Source organism: Thermobia domestica, chromosome 2, assembly GCF_964235325.1.
Source record: "Thermobia domestica chromosome 2, izTheDome1.hap1.1, whole genome shotgun sequence".
Taxonomy (NCBI): Eukaryota; Metazoa; Arthropoda; class Insecta; order Zygentoma; family Lepismatidae; genus Thermobia; species Thermobia domestica.
In genome coordinates this window covers 34,285,745-34,303,171 of record NC_137455.1, presented here as the reverse complement: position 1 = coordinate 34,303,171, position 17,427 = coordinate 34,285,745, and the positions used below count along the sequence as shown (strand labels likewise).

Genomic DNA, 17,427 nt, shown 5'->3' with positions numbered 1-17,427 from the left:
GGATGTAGAGGACCAAGAAGTAGGAATCTAGTTCGTTTATAGAGGTGATATCCAAACTGGAAGTGGTTGAAATCAACAATTTCCTAGGGCTCATATGAGTCACTTTTTTTTTTTAAACTAAAAGTTACTTTTTTTTCAAGTTGGTCACTAAAAGTTACTTTTTTTTTCAAATTTGTCACTAGAAGTTCGTTTTTTAGGAGGTAAAGTGACTTTTTCGTGTGATTTATGTTCTGTATTGACAGTTTTCTAAGAAAAATATAAAAATGGAAAAAGACAGAAACTTGTTACTCATTATTCTTCGGAAAGCTTCAGTACTTGCTGCCACATGTGAAACAGTCAGCTTTTATTCTTTCTAAAGCACAGTGGATGATTGGTGGATGCTTAAGCTCTCAAGGTGTGGTTTAGAACCCTTCTTTGTCTATTCTTTCTTCTATCATAATAACCTTTTAGTTTTCTCTCGTAATAATTAACGCTCCGCTCAACGTTGTGTGTGTGTTTGTGTGGTTCATCATGTTCGTCTTGTGTTATGCTTCTTGTATGTTCTTCTTAAGAGTAGGAGATGAATTTGCATATTTCATGGCTTTGAGAACTCGCAATGCTAAGTTAAATATAATGTCTGGGGTGAAGAAAGTCGGAAATAGGCCAGAACTGGTTCCACTTACTCAGAAGCTTCTTACATCTGCTAAGTCTGCTAACCGTAACTACAAAGCATACTTAGAAAACTTAAAAAAGGAGGAAGCTCAAAAAGAAGAATTAAAGAAGAAAAGATGAAACAAAACAACAAACAAACAGAGAGGTGATGGAGAAATTGACAAAGGAAAAAAAAAGGGGGCATGATGAGATTTTGGTCACTTTTCGTGTGCTTTTGGTCACTTTTCGTGTGCTTTTGGTCACTTTTCATGTGCTTTTGGTCACTTTTCGTGTGCTTTTGGTCACTTTTTCGTGTGCTTTAGTCACTTTTTGTGTGCGTTTGGTCACTTTTTCGTGTGTTTTTGGTCTTTTTTCAACTATTTACAAGAGACCTGACCACTATGTGCCCTGATGTCCGATTTTAACGTTGATCACTGTAGAGCAAAAAGGGTAATATATATATAGTGAGAAGCGGTTTCTTGCAATCGATTAAGCATCCCAAGACTTCCCATCCTTAAGTCTGTACTAGAACCGGAAGTGATAGAAAATCCATTACAATTTCTGGTTTCAGTATTGATTTTTATAGAGGAAAAAACTATGAGAGAGAGCGAGAAGCTTTTTTTTTTTTTATTATTTAAGTAACATTCTATTTTAAGTATAGGTACCATCTTCTTTGTTAGTCTTTGTTCAATTCGAAAGTGAAGTTTCAATATTAATTGAGAAAATATCGTACCATAGAAACCGAGCTCCTTCACTGGTGTACACGTGACACGGCTATTAGTTTTAAAAGACATTGCAGACATAAAAAAAAAAAAAAAAAAAAAAAAAAACAATTCAAGAGTAGTATTAGTGTATAATGGAATAAATTTATCCAATGAGGAAGCGTATATCAATAGATAAATCTCATCACGCTAAACAAAATGACGTTAAAATCGTTGGGAACACCGGACCACATATTTTTTCTTGCTGTATTTTGAAAAGTTCAGTAGATTGCATTGTTGAGAAAGAAAACAGTCTTTCATTGATTTGCAGTATATTCAAATGTTCGCCCGGTGAGTCATACATTAAGTGCTGTCACTTACTTTACATAGCAAATGTGAAGTGTGTCATCTCAGTGAACGGAGAGTCCAGTTTACGCTATTTAAGTCACATGGCCTTCAATGTATTATTTTTTTTTTTTTAGCATTTGTTAATTTATTGACCATAAAAAAAAAAAGAAAGGAAATACATTGATTTGGTTTAGTCCTGGAATTTGTGATAAATAATTCATAAGAATGTTTCTTTTTCAGGATTTTCTACTTACAAACAACAAGCAGTACAATGTCATTGCGGAATAGATTGAAGATACTTTTACATGAAGGCTTCTACTAGAAAGATCCAGACAAAGATGAAGTGTAACAGTTCATGATATTTGATCTCCTGATAACATAATAGCCTATTTAATAATATGTGGAATCTATTGAGCAGTTTTACTCAATACATTCAAGATGTATTAGGTGAGTATGTTGTTGATAGTAATAAAAATTTAAGAATAATTAGATGTATTTTGTGATCATTTGGTATAATCAACGTTGCATACTAGGCAGGACTGTCTGGTTTAAACCAAGGTGGTTTAAACCAGGAACCGAAAAATGTTCGTAAAAGTGTAGGTAAGTGTTCGTAAAATCTTGATGAACACACATTTGTGGGTTATCACATTTTACTCCTGAATATTATTCATATTATATTCAGACCTAAATTCCCCATTCGTTACTCAAAGAGATTATTATACAAAAGCAACTTTTGCTTTTTATGAGTATATGATTGTTTTTTTTTTTTTTTCTGTGATTTTTTTGTTTTGTTGTACAATGCAATCAAAGAAAAATTCTAAATATTGTTTCGTTTTAATAATGTTTACTATTGATAAAAATACATCGAAATGCCGTACTTTTTTGGGGGGAGGGGGCATTATTGAAATCAAAAGTGTCTTTGGAATCTATGTATAAATGGGTCAGAGCCAAAGTGGACTCAAATAATTCGTATCTTTATTCACTTTTCTTACTGATATGCAAGTTAAGTTGTCGTATTTCTTTAACTTGGACTAATAAAAGTCGTCGTGAACAAACTTGGACTATTACAGTATTTTGAAATTGTCCATATATAATTCTTTATAGTGGTTTCAATTGTGCAACTGTTTATCTTTTTGTCCTTCTGAAATGACTCTTGAGCATTATATTAACATGTATGTAAATATCTGTAGAATGTATTTTTATTATGAGTCCTTCGTGAGTGAGTCGGTAGACGTATCGCATTTGTGGCCAGTTAGTCCCGGTTTCGAGTTCAAATGGAGGAGAATTTCACTCGGATGAGAGCCGAGAAGCGCTTTTGATTCCGCTTTAAGCTTATGTGACCCCTTCCAACATAGCCCGGTTGTTGCATAATAACACCAAGGCGTAACAAACTTATTTCTGTCCATATGTGATATAAATACATAGAGCAAATTATTTAAACCAAAAAAAATTTTTTTTTTATTTTTCAATAAAAAATGAAATGAAATCTTTAAGTTTTACGTCCCGCGGTTATGCCGGAGAACCCCGAGAAAACCCACGCACACTGTGTTTGTCCACCACAAAGTTCACTTGGCGGGGCCTGGGATCGAACCCGGGACCCCAAGCACCAGAGGTGAACGCTCTACCACAGAGCCACCGCGGCCCCTTTTCAATAAAAATATTGGTTTTTGCCAACCCTGATACTAAGTAGGTTTAAATAATCGAAATTAATTTATTTTGGGAATACAGGTTTTCTTTTCTTTCTCAAAAATTCTTAGCCACCTATCTCTCTTAAAAGGGGCTATACAGGGTGTATCAAAAAAGACATAACTTTGAAATCTCATATTGATTTATTTGGCTTACAGACGTGGTTTTGGGGTCATTTTGTAGCAAAATACAAGTTTTTCACCTTATACCTAAAGAGGTTCAATATGGCTTCCATTGGTAAGCCACATCCGATCTGAAGTCTATTACCTACAGCCAGGTGTGACTTGTTCAATTGCGAGTTAGATCCTAGCTCTGAGCTCTGGTAGAGAAGCCGGTAAGGGTGGAACAAACACGATATCCTTGGTGAACTCCCAAAAGAAGAAATCAATAGTTGCCAGGTTTGGTGAACGTGGGGGCCATGCAGTTGGCCCATCTGGGGCGATTCATTTACCAGGACCAGTGAACTCAGTCATCTTTGCTCCCAACTCCCGCTAGCGCTTGTGGTAGCTTGTTTCTGAACTAGTGTACTACGTGAGTCAAAACTTGATGTAGTTTGCTACAAAATGACACTAAAAGCATGTCTGTAAGTTAAATGAATAAATCAATACGAGTTTTCACAGTTGTAAAGTCCTTTTTGATATACCCTGTATTTCGGTAACCATTCATAGGAAATTCAAATAGATAGTTTTTACATAAAGCTCTTGTTGACTTGATCAAATTAACATTTGTTTAGTTTAATTCCAAATGTGGATTAGAGTACAGCGCTTTTGAAAGACACATATTGTTATAACAAGACTGTACATAGCAGGTAGAAGTCACACCATTTTTCAAACTTTGTCTCCCAAAATATCCAACATATACAAACTAGAATATAGTATTTTTTTTTTTTTTTTTTTTCAGATCTGTATTCTGTATGTTCGCTGTTAATTCACCAAAAGTTAGTCGATGCTAGGACTATCATTTAAGCGATGATAAAATTATTACAATTATACATAATAGCAGTATTTGACAGAATTTCTGCGAAAATCTAGCAAAGCTATTCGCTATTTTCTGTGCTACGTAAGAGAAGATTGCAAAGGAAATTCATTGATAGGTTCTGACAGCCTAGACACACCATCGTGTTCCGTTGATTCGTTAATCAAGGCTGCAATAACTGTAGCAACATTTTCACTGATGATTGCTCCATTACTAATAGTCATTGACTTTTTTCAGTGTTGATTTTTTGGGGATCTAGAATAGTATATCTGTGTTTTGTACACCTTCATTATCGTACACTTCTATTAAGACGTCCAAAAAAAAATTACAATCCTATATCATCATCGTAGAGTCCTATATTATATACACGAAATCACGAAATCAGAAAACTGTCAAGAAATTTAGCTTTTGGGTCACAATTTCTGTACAAATATAAGTACAGATTGGAAAATTTTGTTCTATAAAACGTCAAAATTGACCACCAAAAATGTCTATCGCATGCATGAAAATTCGGCCTAATTCGCACCCAATTCACTCTTGAGAATGATACGTAATTTTATGGTTTGGTAAAGAAAAGGTCACGAAACTTATCGAAACTCTATTTTTATACCTAGAAACTTTGTTAAAGAAAGAAGACTACAGTATTTGTGAATGTGACAGTGCAACGGATTGCCAACCCTAATTATTTGTGGCAATTTGTGCTATGTCTTTAATAGGCAGTATATCAGCTATTGAGATTTCGGGTCAATGTGAAAAAAATAAACGTAAATGCTTTCTTGTGGGGTATGATACAGTGTACATTAAAACAACATAAATTTAGTTCCAGTCTTTTCAATGCTTTGTCAGTTATAATTTATTAAAAGTAAACAGTGTCTTTCCGTCTTCTTGATACTCTTCGTCAGTTCTTGTAACAAATATTAGTAATATCTTTGTTAATACTTGTTTATCTCAAGATCTTTTTCTTTCAAAAGTATTTGTTGAATCGTGAAATCATTTTTACTACTGAGTGCCATTAATGATTGATGTTTCTCGAAGTCTGGTTCGATCTGAGATGCAGTAATTCTCATACGTGAAGTTAAATGCTCACACTGATTCTAATTCAACTCTTTCGAATCGACTATATTTTCTTTACATTAGTCGAATTATGAACCATTTTGCGAGCCAGATAGAACCTTTCAGGGGGCCGAATTTGGTCCGCGGGCTGTATTTTGTTGAATCGTACCTCATGAATTAAGAGAAAAATTGCATGATTATTGAAACAATACAACACATTTACATTTTATGATTCATATAGTTACTTAAGTTTCTACATGAATGGTAATTGCTTGGAACTGAGATCTAGATTATTATTTTCTTTCAGTCATGCTCATTTTAATTTACTATTTTTATTGAGTGTCTTCTTTTAATGAGCTCCTGTTCTTCTTTGTCCTAGCTTGTGAGAAATTTAAAAGAATAAATTACGAATTTGCTAGAGTGCAGTCAACAGTTTCCAAAAATAACTAACATTTTCTGACGCTTTGTACATTTATGTATTTTAGTTTTAATAAATAAGTGTATTGACCTCTGGTCAGGAATTTAGTTATTTATGTAATAAGTTCCTTAGTCATAGTGGATAGAGTTCAAAAAATAACGCCGTATCACTTCATTTGTTTATTTTTGAATTTTAAGTTTCACAGTTATGCCCTTTAGGTTGGAGGAGACATTGTTTGCTAGTGGTCTACTACTGCCACGCTTAGTTGCATGCATGGGGAGCATGCCCGCGACCGTTCGGTCTGTTTGATGGGCGGGTTCCGCGAAAATGTTCCGCACCGCGCCCGTATTTCCTCGATACGTTGGTGTATCCACGTGCACGTGGTGCACCGTCAGAATTTGTCCCCTAATTCTGACTTGCCTAAGCGATGTAACCCCCATTCTCTGAGGGAGTGGGATACGCCCACTGCGCGGCCGGACCAAGTCCTGAGTGCCCACCAGTTAACCTACTGTTTGAGGCAGACTGCTAACGAGTCAGTCCTACCATGCTCTGCAGGCATGGCGCCCGAGCGTTATAAGGCAAGCTCACCTCCCGCCCGTGTTCACCGTTACCCAGATTCCTGGGATTGTTTTCCACAAGCTACCGAATCCCACGGTATGACCACAGCCCGGCAGAGTCCAACCCAAATCCAGGGCCCTAGGCAATGCCCGAGGGAGTTGTTCAATCCCGGCCCAGCCTACCTCTATCGTTCAACTGGCAACCGCCTTGTCGTGTAGAGGTACCACTTACACGTCGAGACACTCCCTTATCTCATCCCGGACCCAATTGTACGTGTTAAGTCACCATTTGAGTTTGGTGCCGGCCAATATCATAGTTTCCTCTCCCTTTGGCGGGATCAGAACCGTTACCCAGATTCCTGGGATTGGCCCATCCCCCACCTCCGTTTGGTCCCCCAACAGGCAGGAATCCGACCCCCCCCCCCTTTCCCCGGTAGGGTCGGTTGGAGGAGACAGTGAGAAAAGAATAATTGTTAAATGACAATACATAACGATCATGCTAAACAGGATTCGAATCCACGACAGGTGGGTCTTGTGACCGCCAACCTAGCACTTCAGTGATGGGCAAAATACAGCCCGCGGACCAAATTCGGCCCCCTGAAAGGTTCTATCTGGCTCGCAAAAATGGTTCATAATTTGACGAATGTAAAGAAAATATAGTTAATCAAAAGAGCTATATTAGAATCAGTGTGAGCATTACTTTACGTGTGAGAATTACTGCGTCTCAGATCGAACCAGACTTCGAGAAACATCAATCATTAATGGGACTTAGCATTAAAAGATATTTGGAAAATGTACTGTTGCTTTTAATAAATTATCGCCCACTTGTTTATTCCCTTCTTCTAAAAAAATTTAGTCCATCATTACTGTAGACAGTTCATCAGGCAATTGAAAAATGCGTGAGGAGAAAAAGAACATTCTCTAGTTTGACCTTGATGTAACCGTATGTTTTTATTTTATGCAGTATATGTATAATATTTGATATTTTTTCTTTCTTTCAGTGGAATACATCGACATTAATTATACTCTGTGGTTAACATGGCTGTTCACTCCACTACTGATTACCTTTCTGCTTCCTTATGTCATCATTCTTCTACTTTACGTCACTGCGCTCATACTGTATATCTATAAGCTTCATCGGTAAGTAAGAATTATTAATGCAGATGTATATTCTGGAACTGTTCTTCGCTTTTTGTTGTTAGCTAATTTCAATATCTGTGTGTGTATATACAGTGTTATTACAGACGGTCTTCCCGACTACAAACCTGACGCAAATCTTGCTTAGCAACACCCAGACACGTGAAAGTGGTATGAATGGAAATGAAAAGAAAAACGTAGTTATCGTTTTCGCCGCTAGGGTGATAGGAGAGAAATTGACTGCCAATGAAGGCAGGGAGGCGTTTTGTGGGTTGGATTTTCACTTTTTCACTCTAGTTTCACTTTGCTACATAATTTTAGGAAGTTCGGTGAAGATGCAGCCACTGGCCATTAGGGTATTGTGAATCTAAAGCAAATAGAGCGTATGAGAGGGAGTTTTATATGAAATCCGTGGAAATCAATCACCACAGCCAGCAGAGAATTAAACATCCCAAAACTAACTGTGAGAAGGTTTTTACGTTTCCATCCTACCGTTTGCAGTTGTTGCAGGCCCTGCAACCGAACGATAAAGCTAAGAGACAGTCTTTCTGCGAAGGACATACAAGTCGAAATGGATGATGATTGTTTCACATAATTATTGATGTTCAGTGATGAGACCATTTGTTAAAGTGCACAAATATGTCAGAATCTGGAAAATCTTGTGATGTTAAATGGAGCATGTACGCGACTCCTCTAAGGTACATGTTTCTGGGCTATGAGCCACGAAAGAGTATATGGCACTTTCTTCTTCGACAAGTACACACAAGACTTCGTACCTCCAAATGTTAGACATTGCTTCTTTCACAACTTTAACAGCATATCCTCGGCTTCATTTATTAACATAATGGAGCACCATCCCGATTTTCACTCAGATGGCAGACGTTAATTGAATAGCCGATTGCCAAACAGATGGATTGGGCATGCTGGTAGAGATGATAGTGAAGGTTTGCGTTCGCCTCAGCATTCTCCCAACCTTACACTCTGTAACATTTTTTACGGGATTTTTTCAAAACAACACGTGTGTCCGGTATCTTTACGAATTATCATCCTGGATCTTCGTATTAGCATCACAGAGACTATTGCATTAGTGATCGTTCTATGAAGTTAATAAATTTACTCCTGTAGTAATTTGCTTCTTTAGTTCAGTAACCTCGACTAAAAGTTGCCAATTTCCTCCTCTCTTAGTAACTTACTATTTTAGTTTGTTCTCTTGTTTGGTGCTCGCTCAACTAAAGAATGAAGATTAAATTTAGGGATTTTCTCAAAAGCTGTTCTAACGATTTAGTTTATATTTCGTAAATCAATTTTTCAATAACAACGCTCTATTGTTGAATAAGCCATATCTCGGAAAAATCGAGAAGGGGTAGTTTACTCTTGGGGTGAGGTCTTTTCGGACGATTTTCTCAAAAACTACTGAAATAGTGTTGTTAATATTTCATTAGTAAATGTTTCATTAATGATCTGATAAAATTTTCCGAAAATACCGTATAATTTTGTTCGTATTTCACAAGAAAATATTTCAGTAATAACTGGAGCAGGTGGTTTAGTAGTTTTATTCTTGATTGTTGTGAGGTTTTATTTTGCTTATTTAGAAAGTAAATTTCAGTTAAAATACATCCAAATTGTGTTTGTATGTATCAGTGTATAATGTGTACGTCTTTTTATTAATATTGTTTGGATATAATTTCTTTTTAGGGATCGATTGTTAAACGCTTACGAAAGGGACTTCTGGGATGGTGCTAGACAAACAGTTGCTGCCATTTGGGATGCACATGGCTGGATTTGGCATGGTAAAGTATTGGGAATTTTATTCATATTATGTACTTTCCATTATTATTATTATTGTGTGTGTGTTCAGTTCGCAAATCTTATCAATATTGAGAATAAACTAAATTAGCCCTTAGAAAAATAGTAAATAAAATTTTAAGAAATGAATACATAATATTGTTTGTATTGTAGCAGCACTGTTACACGATTCAAAAATGGCGCTCAATTTCACAACTACTTCTCTATTTTGTTTTCTTTTCTCCCTCTCTCTATCTAACTAAATATTTAACTAACTTTATGGCCTACGGAACCCAAAGGTTCAATGCCGCGTTTATAAAAACTTTCCATTGATTTCTGTCCTTTGCCAACTGGATCCAAGTTCTAGCTTCTAGTCCTGTTTCTGTGAAATCCATCTAAATAACCTCTCATCTGCACTTAGGCCTCCTTATGGTAGTTTTCCGATTAGATTTCCAGTTAAAACTTTGCGAGTCAAAGTAAGGGATTATGTTTTGCAACCATATAGTATAACAGGCATGATTGTCGTTTTATATATTTTAAGCTTAAAATTTATCGACAGAATTTGCGACGCCAAAAGGTTTTGAACTGAATAATAATACGAACGTTCTGCTTTCAGTCGACAATTTAGCAAAAGCTCTTAGTATTACCTTCTTTAGTTTTGGGTGATAATATTAACCATTTCTGGTAATATATGCATACAGCGAAGCCTGTCAATAATGGCCATCAACGGTTTCACCAGAAAAATGACCTACTTATAGAAAATAAATGTATTGTGAGGAGTGTGATTTATAAATAGTATATAATTAATTTTTTTTGCGATACAAAAACACTGGATATAATGCGTATGTATCTTTCTTAATCTTAATATTGTATCGCATTTTAAACAGTGGGAAAAATGTACATTTAAGCGTCCTTTAAATGAAAATGAATTCAATACGGCTAACCACACTGAAGATAGTGATAATGGATCGTCGAAACAAATGCAAGTTATCTTCATTTATGGATGCTTATGTATACTTTCAGCTTCGAATATCTATTTTGTTCATCATTCATCCACACTAATTAAAATATTGCAATCATTTCAGTTGCTTTAATGTCTGATTCCTGTCTTTTTTACGGAGAGTAAAACTAGAAACAAGAGAAAAAGCTATTGGAAATTAAAAGGAAGGACTCACCGGGGAATTACCGTACAGTTAAGAAACCTTGCTACAATCCAATCTTTTAGAGATTAAATAATGATATTACCTGTAGTTCAGTTCTGCAGACCTGAGCATCGTCTCAAAAGAATCACTATAAAATTTCACATTCTTTGTATATTTCATTTTAACAAAAGAGACACTGACCAAAGCTTAATACTTTATTTTAAATTATAATTTGTTACTGTTTCGGATATCTAGCATATCCTTCTTCAGACACGATCGAAATTAATGAAAATACAGACATATATATAAATGTTGTTATAACAGAGTTTAAATTCTTTTCTTTATTTATAAATTCAGATAAAGAATTTAAACTCTGTTATAACAACATTTATATAAATGTCTGTATTTTCATTAATTTCGATCGTGTCTGAAGAAGGATATGCTAGATATCCGAAACAGTAACAAATTATAATTTAAAATAAAGTAAAGTATTAAGCTTTGGTCAGTGTCTCTTTTGTTAAAACAATCCAAAGCCATGAATAGTCTTAGTATATTTCATATGAATAAATACTAATCTTTTTAATCCTGTATCGCATAAGTAGTCAAATTTGCCCACAAAATGAGAAATATTATTAAACATAATCTTTGTGTATTAGGTTAAGTAAGCAAAACCCCGAATCATGTTATCTCGGCCAGGGATCTTAAACTATCTTTTAACTGTAATTTTTTTGGCGATTATCTCCCAATGTACATTTATGTCCAAAATTATTGTCGCATGTCTGTAAATATGTTGTTGTAGGAATATAATTTGATAACGAATTCGCCAGTATTTCTTATAATGTTAGTATGTTTATAATAGACAAAGACATGAATATGGCAAATTTCATGTCGAAAGAGCAGAAAATAAGAACAATATAACGAAAAAATATTTTATTGTCCACTTAGCACCATTTTGTTTTACTCATTCTAATTTTCGTATTTATAATTATTTTCCTATGAAATTTACTACAAATATACATTTCCCGATTATACACGTAGTAACAGTATTAAAAGTACCCTGCAAAATCATTATCAAATTATATTCCCACAACAAGACAGTTATAGATATGCAACAATCATTTTGGACATGAGTGTACATTAGCAGAACTCAAATAAAGAAGTAAATTGATTCTAAATGTCAGAGATTAAAGATAACCATTCGTAGATAGAAATAAAAAAAGTTTTTTGTTAAAGCTTCGTGAAAATTGGACTCTGTGTACTTAAATGTTTGTAACAGCTGGGAAAATTAGTCTCATTTTACAAGTATAGAACATACTTTTCCTGATAGCTACTCTTAAAAACTTTTTTTTCTTTTTTCTTTTGCTAGGTTATGAAATTGAAGGATTCGAAAATATTCCAGAAGATGGCCCAGCTTTAATTGTTTATTATCATGGTGCTATACCTGTTGATATGTATTATTTTATGGCAAAGACTTTGTTATTTAAAAGTCGCCTAGTCCACACTGTTGCGGATCGATTTCTGTTTAAAATACCAGGTTTGTACTTTACACGAAGATTTCTATATGATTGTTTTATAAGACAAATGATTTCAAGTGTTTTCAGATAGGTACAGTCCGCAGCAAAAAGCCTGCAACATGAGCATGTAAGTTTATTGAGAAACTACGTCTAATAGCGCATTGAATCAACATAATGTCTAAGTGGCACGAATCACGCCATGATAAACCTTGGCGTGCTCCCCTGCACACTTATTTTGGAGCAAAAGACTTCGTTGTTTCACAATAAACTTACGTTCATGTTGCAGGTTTTTTGCTGCGGACTGTACCATACTTTATCAGTTATTTCGTCCTCCATCTTTTCATTTGTTATCACATTTTTTATTTATTTATTTTTTAAAATTTAATTGTACACTGTCCGATTCCATGAATTCTCACGGGTTGCATTATATTTATGTTGTGACCTTAAGGTTTGTATTAGACTGGGTAATGCTATAACTAACGAAGGACTGTGGCTAATCAGATAGTGCAGGTTCCACTGGGTGATGCGTGATCAGTGGAACGAATCATAAATGCAAGATACCAAAATTTTATACCTTGCCGGGAATCGAACCCTAAAACTTGTGCACCAACAATTTGACTACCAGGATCAAAGTGGATGTACACATTAGTATCAACAGTAAAGTCAGTTGAATATTAATTTCTTTTCTTTTCACTTGCGAGCTACAATAGAGAAAAGAAAGTATGGTCATCGTGGAAAAAAAAAAAAAAAAAAAAAGCGAAATTTTAATGGATTTACATGTTTCGTGGCTACTTCATTTCAAAAAATGGATTTTTGGATGTTTGTACGTCCGTTCGCACCAATCAATGTATACTCGTTTACAGACCATACTAACTAACTTTATGGCTTATGGAACCCGGAGGTTCAATGCCGCGTTCACAAAAGCTCTCCACTGGCTTACCCTTAGCCAACTGGATCCAGTTTCTACTTTGTATTTTTATCTCTACGAGATCCATCTTAATATTGCCCACCTAAGCCTCCTAGACTTGATGACCCTAACAATGTTTGGTAAACCGTATAAATTATGTAGTTCCTCGTTATGAAGTTTCCGCCATTCTCCATTCCCGTTTCTCTTGAGTCTGAATATTCGTCTCAGGATCTTGTTCTCAAACACTTTCAGTCTATGTTCTTCTTTTCAAAAGCCGCGGTGGCTCAATGGTAGAGCGTTCACCTCTGGTGCATGGGGTCCCGGGTTCAAATCCTGCTCCCGCCAAGTGAACTTTGTAGTGGACAAACACCGTGTGCGTGGGTTTTCTCGGGGTTCTCCCGTTTCCTCCCACTTTCTTCATTCCACCATTTCATTCATTTCTCATAATCACTGTCTGCTTTAGCCTAACCGCGCATAACCGTGGGACGTAAAACTCAAAGATTTCATTTCATTTCTTCTTTCCGAGTAAGCGACCATGTTTCGCAACCATATAGAACAACAGGCATGATTAACGTTTTATATATTTTAAGCTTCAAATTCCTCGACAGAATTCGCGACAACAAGAGATTTTGAACTGAATAATAACATTAATTTCCTGCTTTTAGTCGACATTTAATTTCTTCGTGAATATGATTTCGTTTGTTAATATTGATCCCAGATATTTGAAAGTATCCACTTTAACAAAAGAATTATTTTAACGCATCTATAATTTGCTGTATTACGGTCCCGACACACTTCCATGTATTTAGTTTTCTCTGCATTTACTTCTAAACCCATGTCTCTGCAAGCGTTTAATAAGATCTCTGCATTTCTTTCTATTGTTCTCCTGTTATCCCCTATTAAATTTACAGACCATACTGTTTTATAATATTTTGTAGAAGTAACTAATTTCTTCCTTCCCTTACTGGAAGGGCATAATTTGCTATTTTCTTGAAAACGTGTAAAGCAATTTTGTGCATATTTCATAAATCAGTGTACTGTTAACAGCCCTATCTCTCTCTCTCTCTCTCTCTCTATATATATATATATATATATATATATATATATATATATATATATATATATATATATATATAAATGAAAATGACTATGTTTGTGACTTAAGTCTGGAACCACCCAACCAGTCACGATCAAATTTTGAGGTTCAGGCCTGGAATAGTTTTTATCATTTCACTTTGACGGTGCAACTAATTTAGGGTGAGGAGAGAGGAGAGATATATAAAAATAATCGAAAATGATCGATATTATTGTTAGATTCATAGTTCTCGGGATCGTTGAGATGAACAGTGACACTTCCGATGCGGTTTAAATTCCAATTCAGTCCCGCAACTTTGGGGAAGGGATATATATATATATAAAATGATTAAAAGTGACCGTTATCAGAGAGCCCTTCAGTAGTAGTAAAAAGTGTCTTATTTTAACCGAACTAAGCGGGTAATTGACGCTAGTATGATATAAGTCGTTTATCTAGGAAATATCCAGAAGGAATGGTTTACTGTGGATGAGTTTTTTTCAAACGATTTAAAAAAAAAAATTGAAGTGATTGTTTTCATATTTTTAAAATAAATATGAATAACAACCCTGAAATATGGTTTGTCGTTTCAAATGAAAAATCCATAAGCAGTAGTTTAGTTTTAATGGTGAATTACCTTTGACATTTTACGAAAACGCCTTTTATAATTTCGTTCATATTATAGAGAGATACCCGGCACCTTCACCATGTAATATTCGTAGAGTAACGGTACAGGGGTTTCTTCCTCACCTTTTTTATTATAAAAGTTTCTATACAGTTCATACACTATATTACAAATAAGTGATTTCTCTGATAGATCTTCCCACTATAAGTTAGACCTCCTGTCCATAGTAGTTTGGAGGTTTAGTGATTGTTGATTAGGAACGACCCTCCCTGATGTAGCTGGGTCTAAAAGAACCTCATGCCCGATGCAGCGTAGAGGTAGGGTAATATCTCCTCCCCGATGATGCGAAAATGGGTAAGATGCTGTTGCCCGATGCAGTGTGGAGATAGCTGAGGATACCTCTTGCTCGATGCAGCTTAAAGGTAAGGATAGAAGAGTCTCTACCGCCCAGTGCAGCTTGGAGAGAGAGGTAGGATGTGACGGTTGATAACTGAAGTCTTCTGCATCGAGGTTTTTTTTTTTTTTTTTTTTTTTTTTTTTTTTTTTTTTTTTTTTTTTTTTAAAGCCAGTCTTTAAAGGCAGAGCCTGTGTAGGGGTTGAAGGGGTCCTCTTCGTATCTCTTCGTGTTCCCTCGGAGAAGGCATCCGTCAACTGCTTGTTGGTGCTTGTGCCGAAACACATGACATAGTTTACTAGGGGAGGGTATATGAAGGGATATTACAATAGTTAGCTGTATGAAGGTTTCACGGGTATTCCTGTTTGCCGTTGTCCTGAATCCATAACGGAATAACTTTAGATATAATTGGAATTATAGCTCCCGAACAGAGAATTAAATATTTAGGAAACAAAAGGCAGGTTAAAAAAAAAAAAAAGTTACCCAAGCCTAGACTAGTAGAGTAAAACAACAGGAAATTGTAAATAATAAAAATAAGAAAATGGTATTATCACTGTATTGCGAGCGGTGATAATTAGAAATAATGTAAGTAAAAGGCTAATAGTCACCACAAGAAACAAACCACATCACTTTCGAAGAACATCGTCTTCATCGTCAGCCTGGGCACACTATGGACCATAGGAAAGAAATTATGGATAGGTAAAAATGCTTAAAAAGAATTTTAAAAATATGCGAAGTAAAAATGTTCTTGTCACTAGAAACAGACATACGTTAATAGTAATCACATATCACAATAGGAAATACTAACATATGTCTATTTCTAGTGACAAGAAGATTTTTACTTCGCATATTTTTAAAATTCTTTTTAAGCATTTTTACCTATCCATAATTTCTTTCCTATGGTTTAAATCCTTTTCGAAGGGTGCCCAGGCTGACGATGAAGACGATGTTCTTCGAAAGTGATGTGGTTTGTTTCTTGCGGTGACTATTAGCCTTTTACATACATTATTTCTAAGAAAATGGTATGTTTGCTTAATGAAGATTTTATAACCATTATGATATTAAAATAATAACTTTAGTTGTGGTGGAATGCTTGACTTCTGTATGAACAATCCTAAAAGAGATAACAGGAGTGGATGAAGACACCCTGGTCAGTCACTAGCAACAAATAAATAAGTAAATGTATAAAACAAATATTGTCAAACACGCCAAGAATGTATGAAAATCGATTGGGATCTCTCTGGAACAACACTAATATGCTTGCAAGTTTATGAAACGATAGCTTGAACTTCAGAAGAGGTGCTCTGTATAAGAGAAACCTTTTAATGAATGTATTGTAGTTCTTCCATTGGCACTATGCCACCCACACTTTCTTTAAAGTTAAGTAGTTAACGTGAAGAAAAGCATAGTAAGTTTTCTAGCAAGTAATCCATCTAATTGACCTCTTACGATTTAAAAAAGTCATACAAAATAATAGCAGACTTCTTGGATTATCTATTCAGCTTTGGGCTTATATGAAACTTGGCATGAGATCCAAACTTTCCGTACTTTCATTGGGAATGAAAATCGGATCTTCCGCACGTGTGATGAAAGTGCTAGTGATATAGAGAATAATAAAAGCATGTATGGTTTGAAACATATTGGAAAGACTGAATTCCTCTTTTGTGTTGTGCGTTCTTTTGAAAACAGTCATGTCATGTAATCACAGTGAGTCAAATTCAATCGCTGATATATATATATATTATATATAAGATCAGGGGACGTTGCCGAACCATGAGGGCTTTGTGATGAATAAACTTTGTGTTAGTTTTTTAGGTGCAACTTTTCTTCTACTTTTGTTTGTTTCCTTTAGTGTGTAGGGATATTAGTAAGGTGTTCAACTAAAGATTTTATTTCATTGCATTTATGTCATCACATACAGCACATATTTAATTATCTTTCCTGTAGCATACACTAAACGAAAAATTTGAAAACTACTATTGACCAGAAGGTAGTATTAATAAGTTTATAGATCGTTGTTTTTTTATTGTTCAATTTGCGCTTTAAGTATTGTTACTTATTTTTCGAATTCCTTTAATAACGATGAATCATTAGCGGTAAACTTATTTATATATACGAGGCTTGTCAGGAAAGTAAAGATGCACATTTGTACGTGAAAGGGACATGTATACAAAAGTTCGCAAGACTAGCAGTAACCTTGACCCCTACGACGAGAATTGGGAGTGATTCGTCAGTGCTGGGCTGAGTCTTGTGCGAGAAGCACGCGTTGGAAATGGAAGCGGCAAAACCGAACCACCGAAATGCACACCGTGGTTAGGTTTTAGTAGACACAAGAAAAGCGTCCATGCTGAAACATCTTCGCGTGCAACTAAAACAAACGGAGGGACATGTTATCATGTGGAATCCGCTTTATTTATTTATGACAACGCCCAGCCCCATTCAGCAAATCTTCCCTATTTTCAATAGGACATTCTTGAACATTC

At 35.3% G+C, this 17,427-nt stretch overlaps 1 protein-coding gene across 1 annotated transcript in view; it reads left to right on the top strand.

The window, feature by feature from the left end:
• Nucleotides 1–17,427, top strand: part of LOC145671393 (DGAT1/2-independent enzyme synthesizing storage lipids) — a 68,453-nt gene that overhangs the window by 38,479 nt on the left and 12,547 nt on the right. Inside the window, exons 2-5 of the mRNA XM_081740514.1 lie at nt 1,920–2,126; nt 7,370–7,508; nt 9,201–9,295; nt 11,799–11,966. Of these exons, the coding sequence (XP_081596640.1) occupies nt 2,078–2,126; nt 7,370–7,508; nt 9,201–9,295; nt 11,799–11,966 (451 nt within the window). The 5' untranslated portion in view covers nt 1,920–2,077. The remainder of the gene's footprint in view (nt 1–1,919; nt 2,127–7,369; nt 7,509–9,200; nt 9,296–11,798; nt 11,967–17,427) is intronic.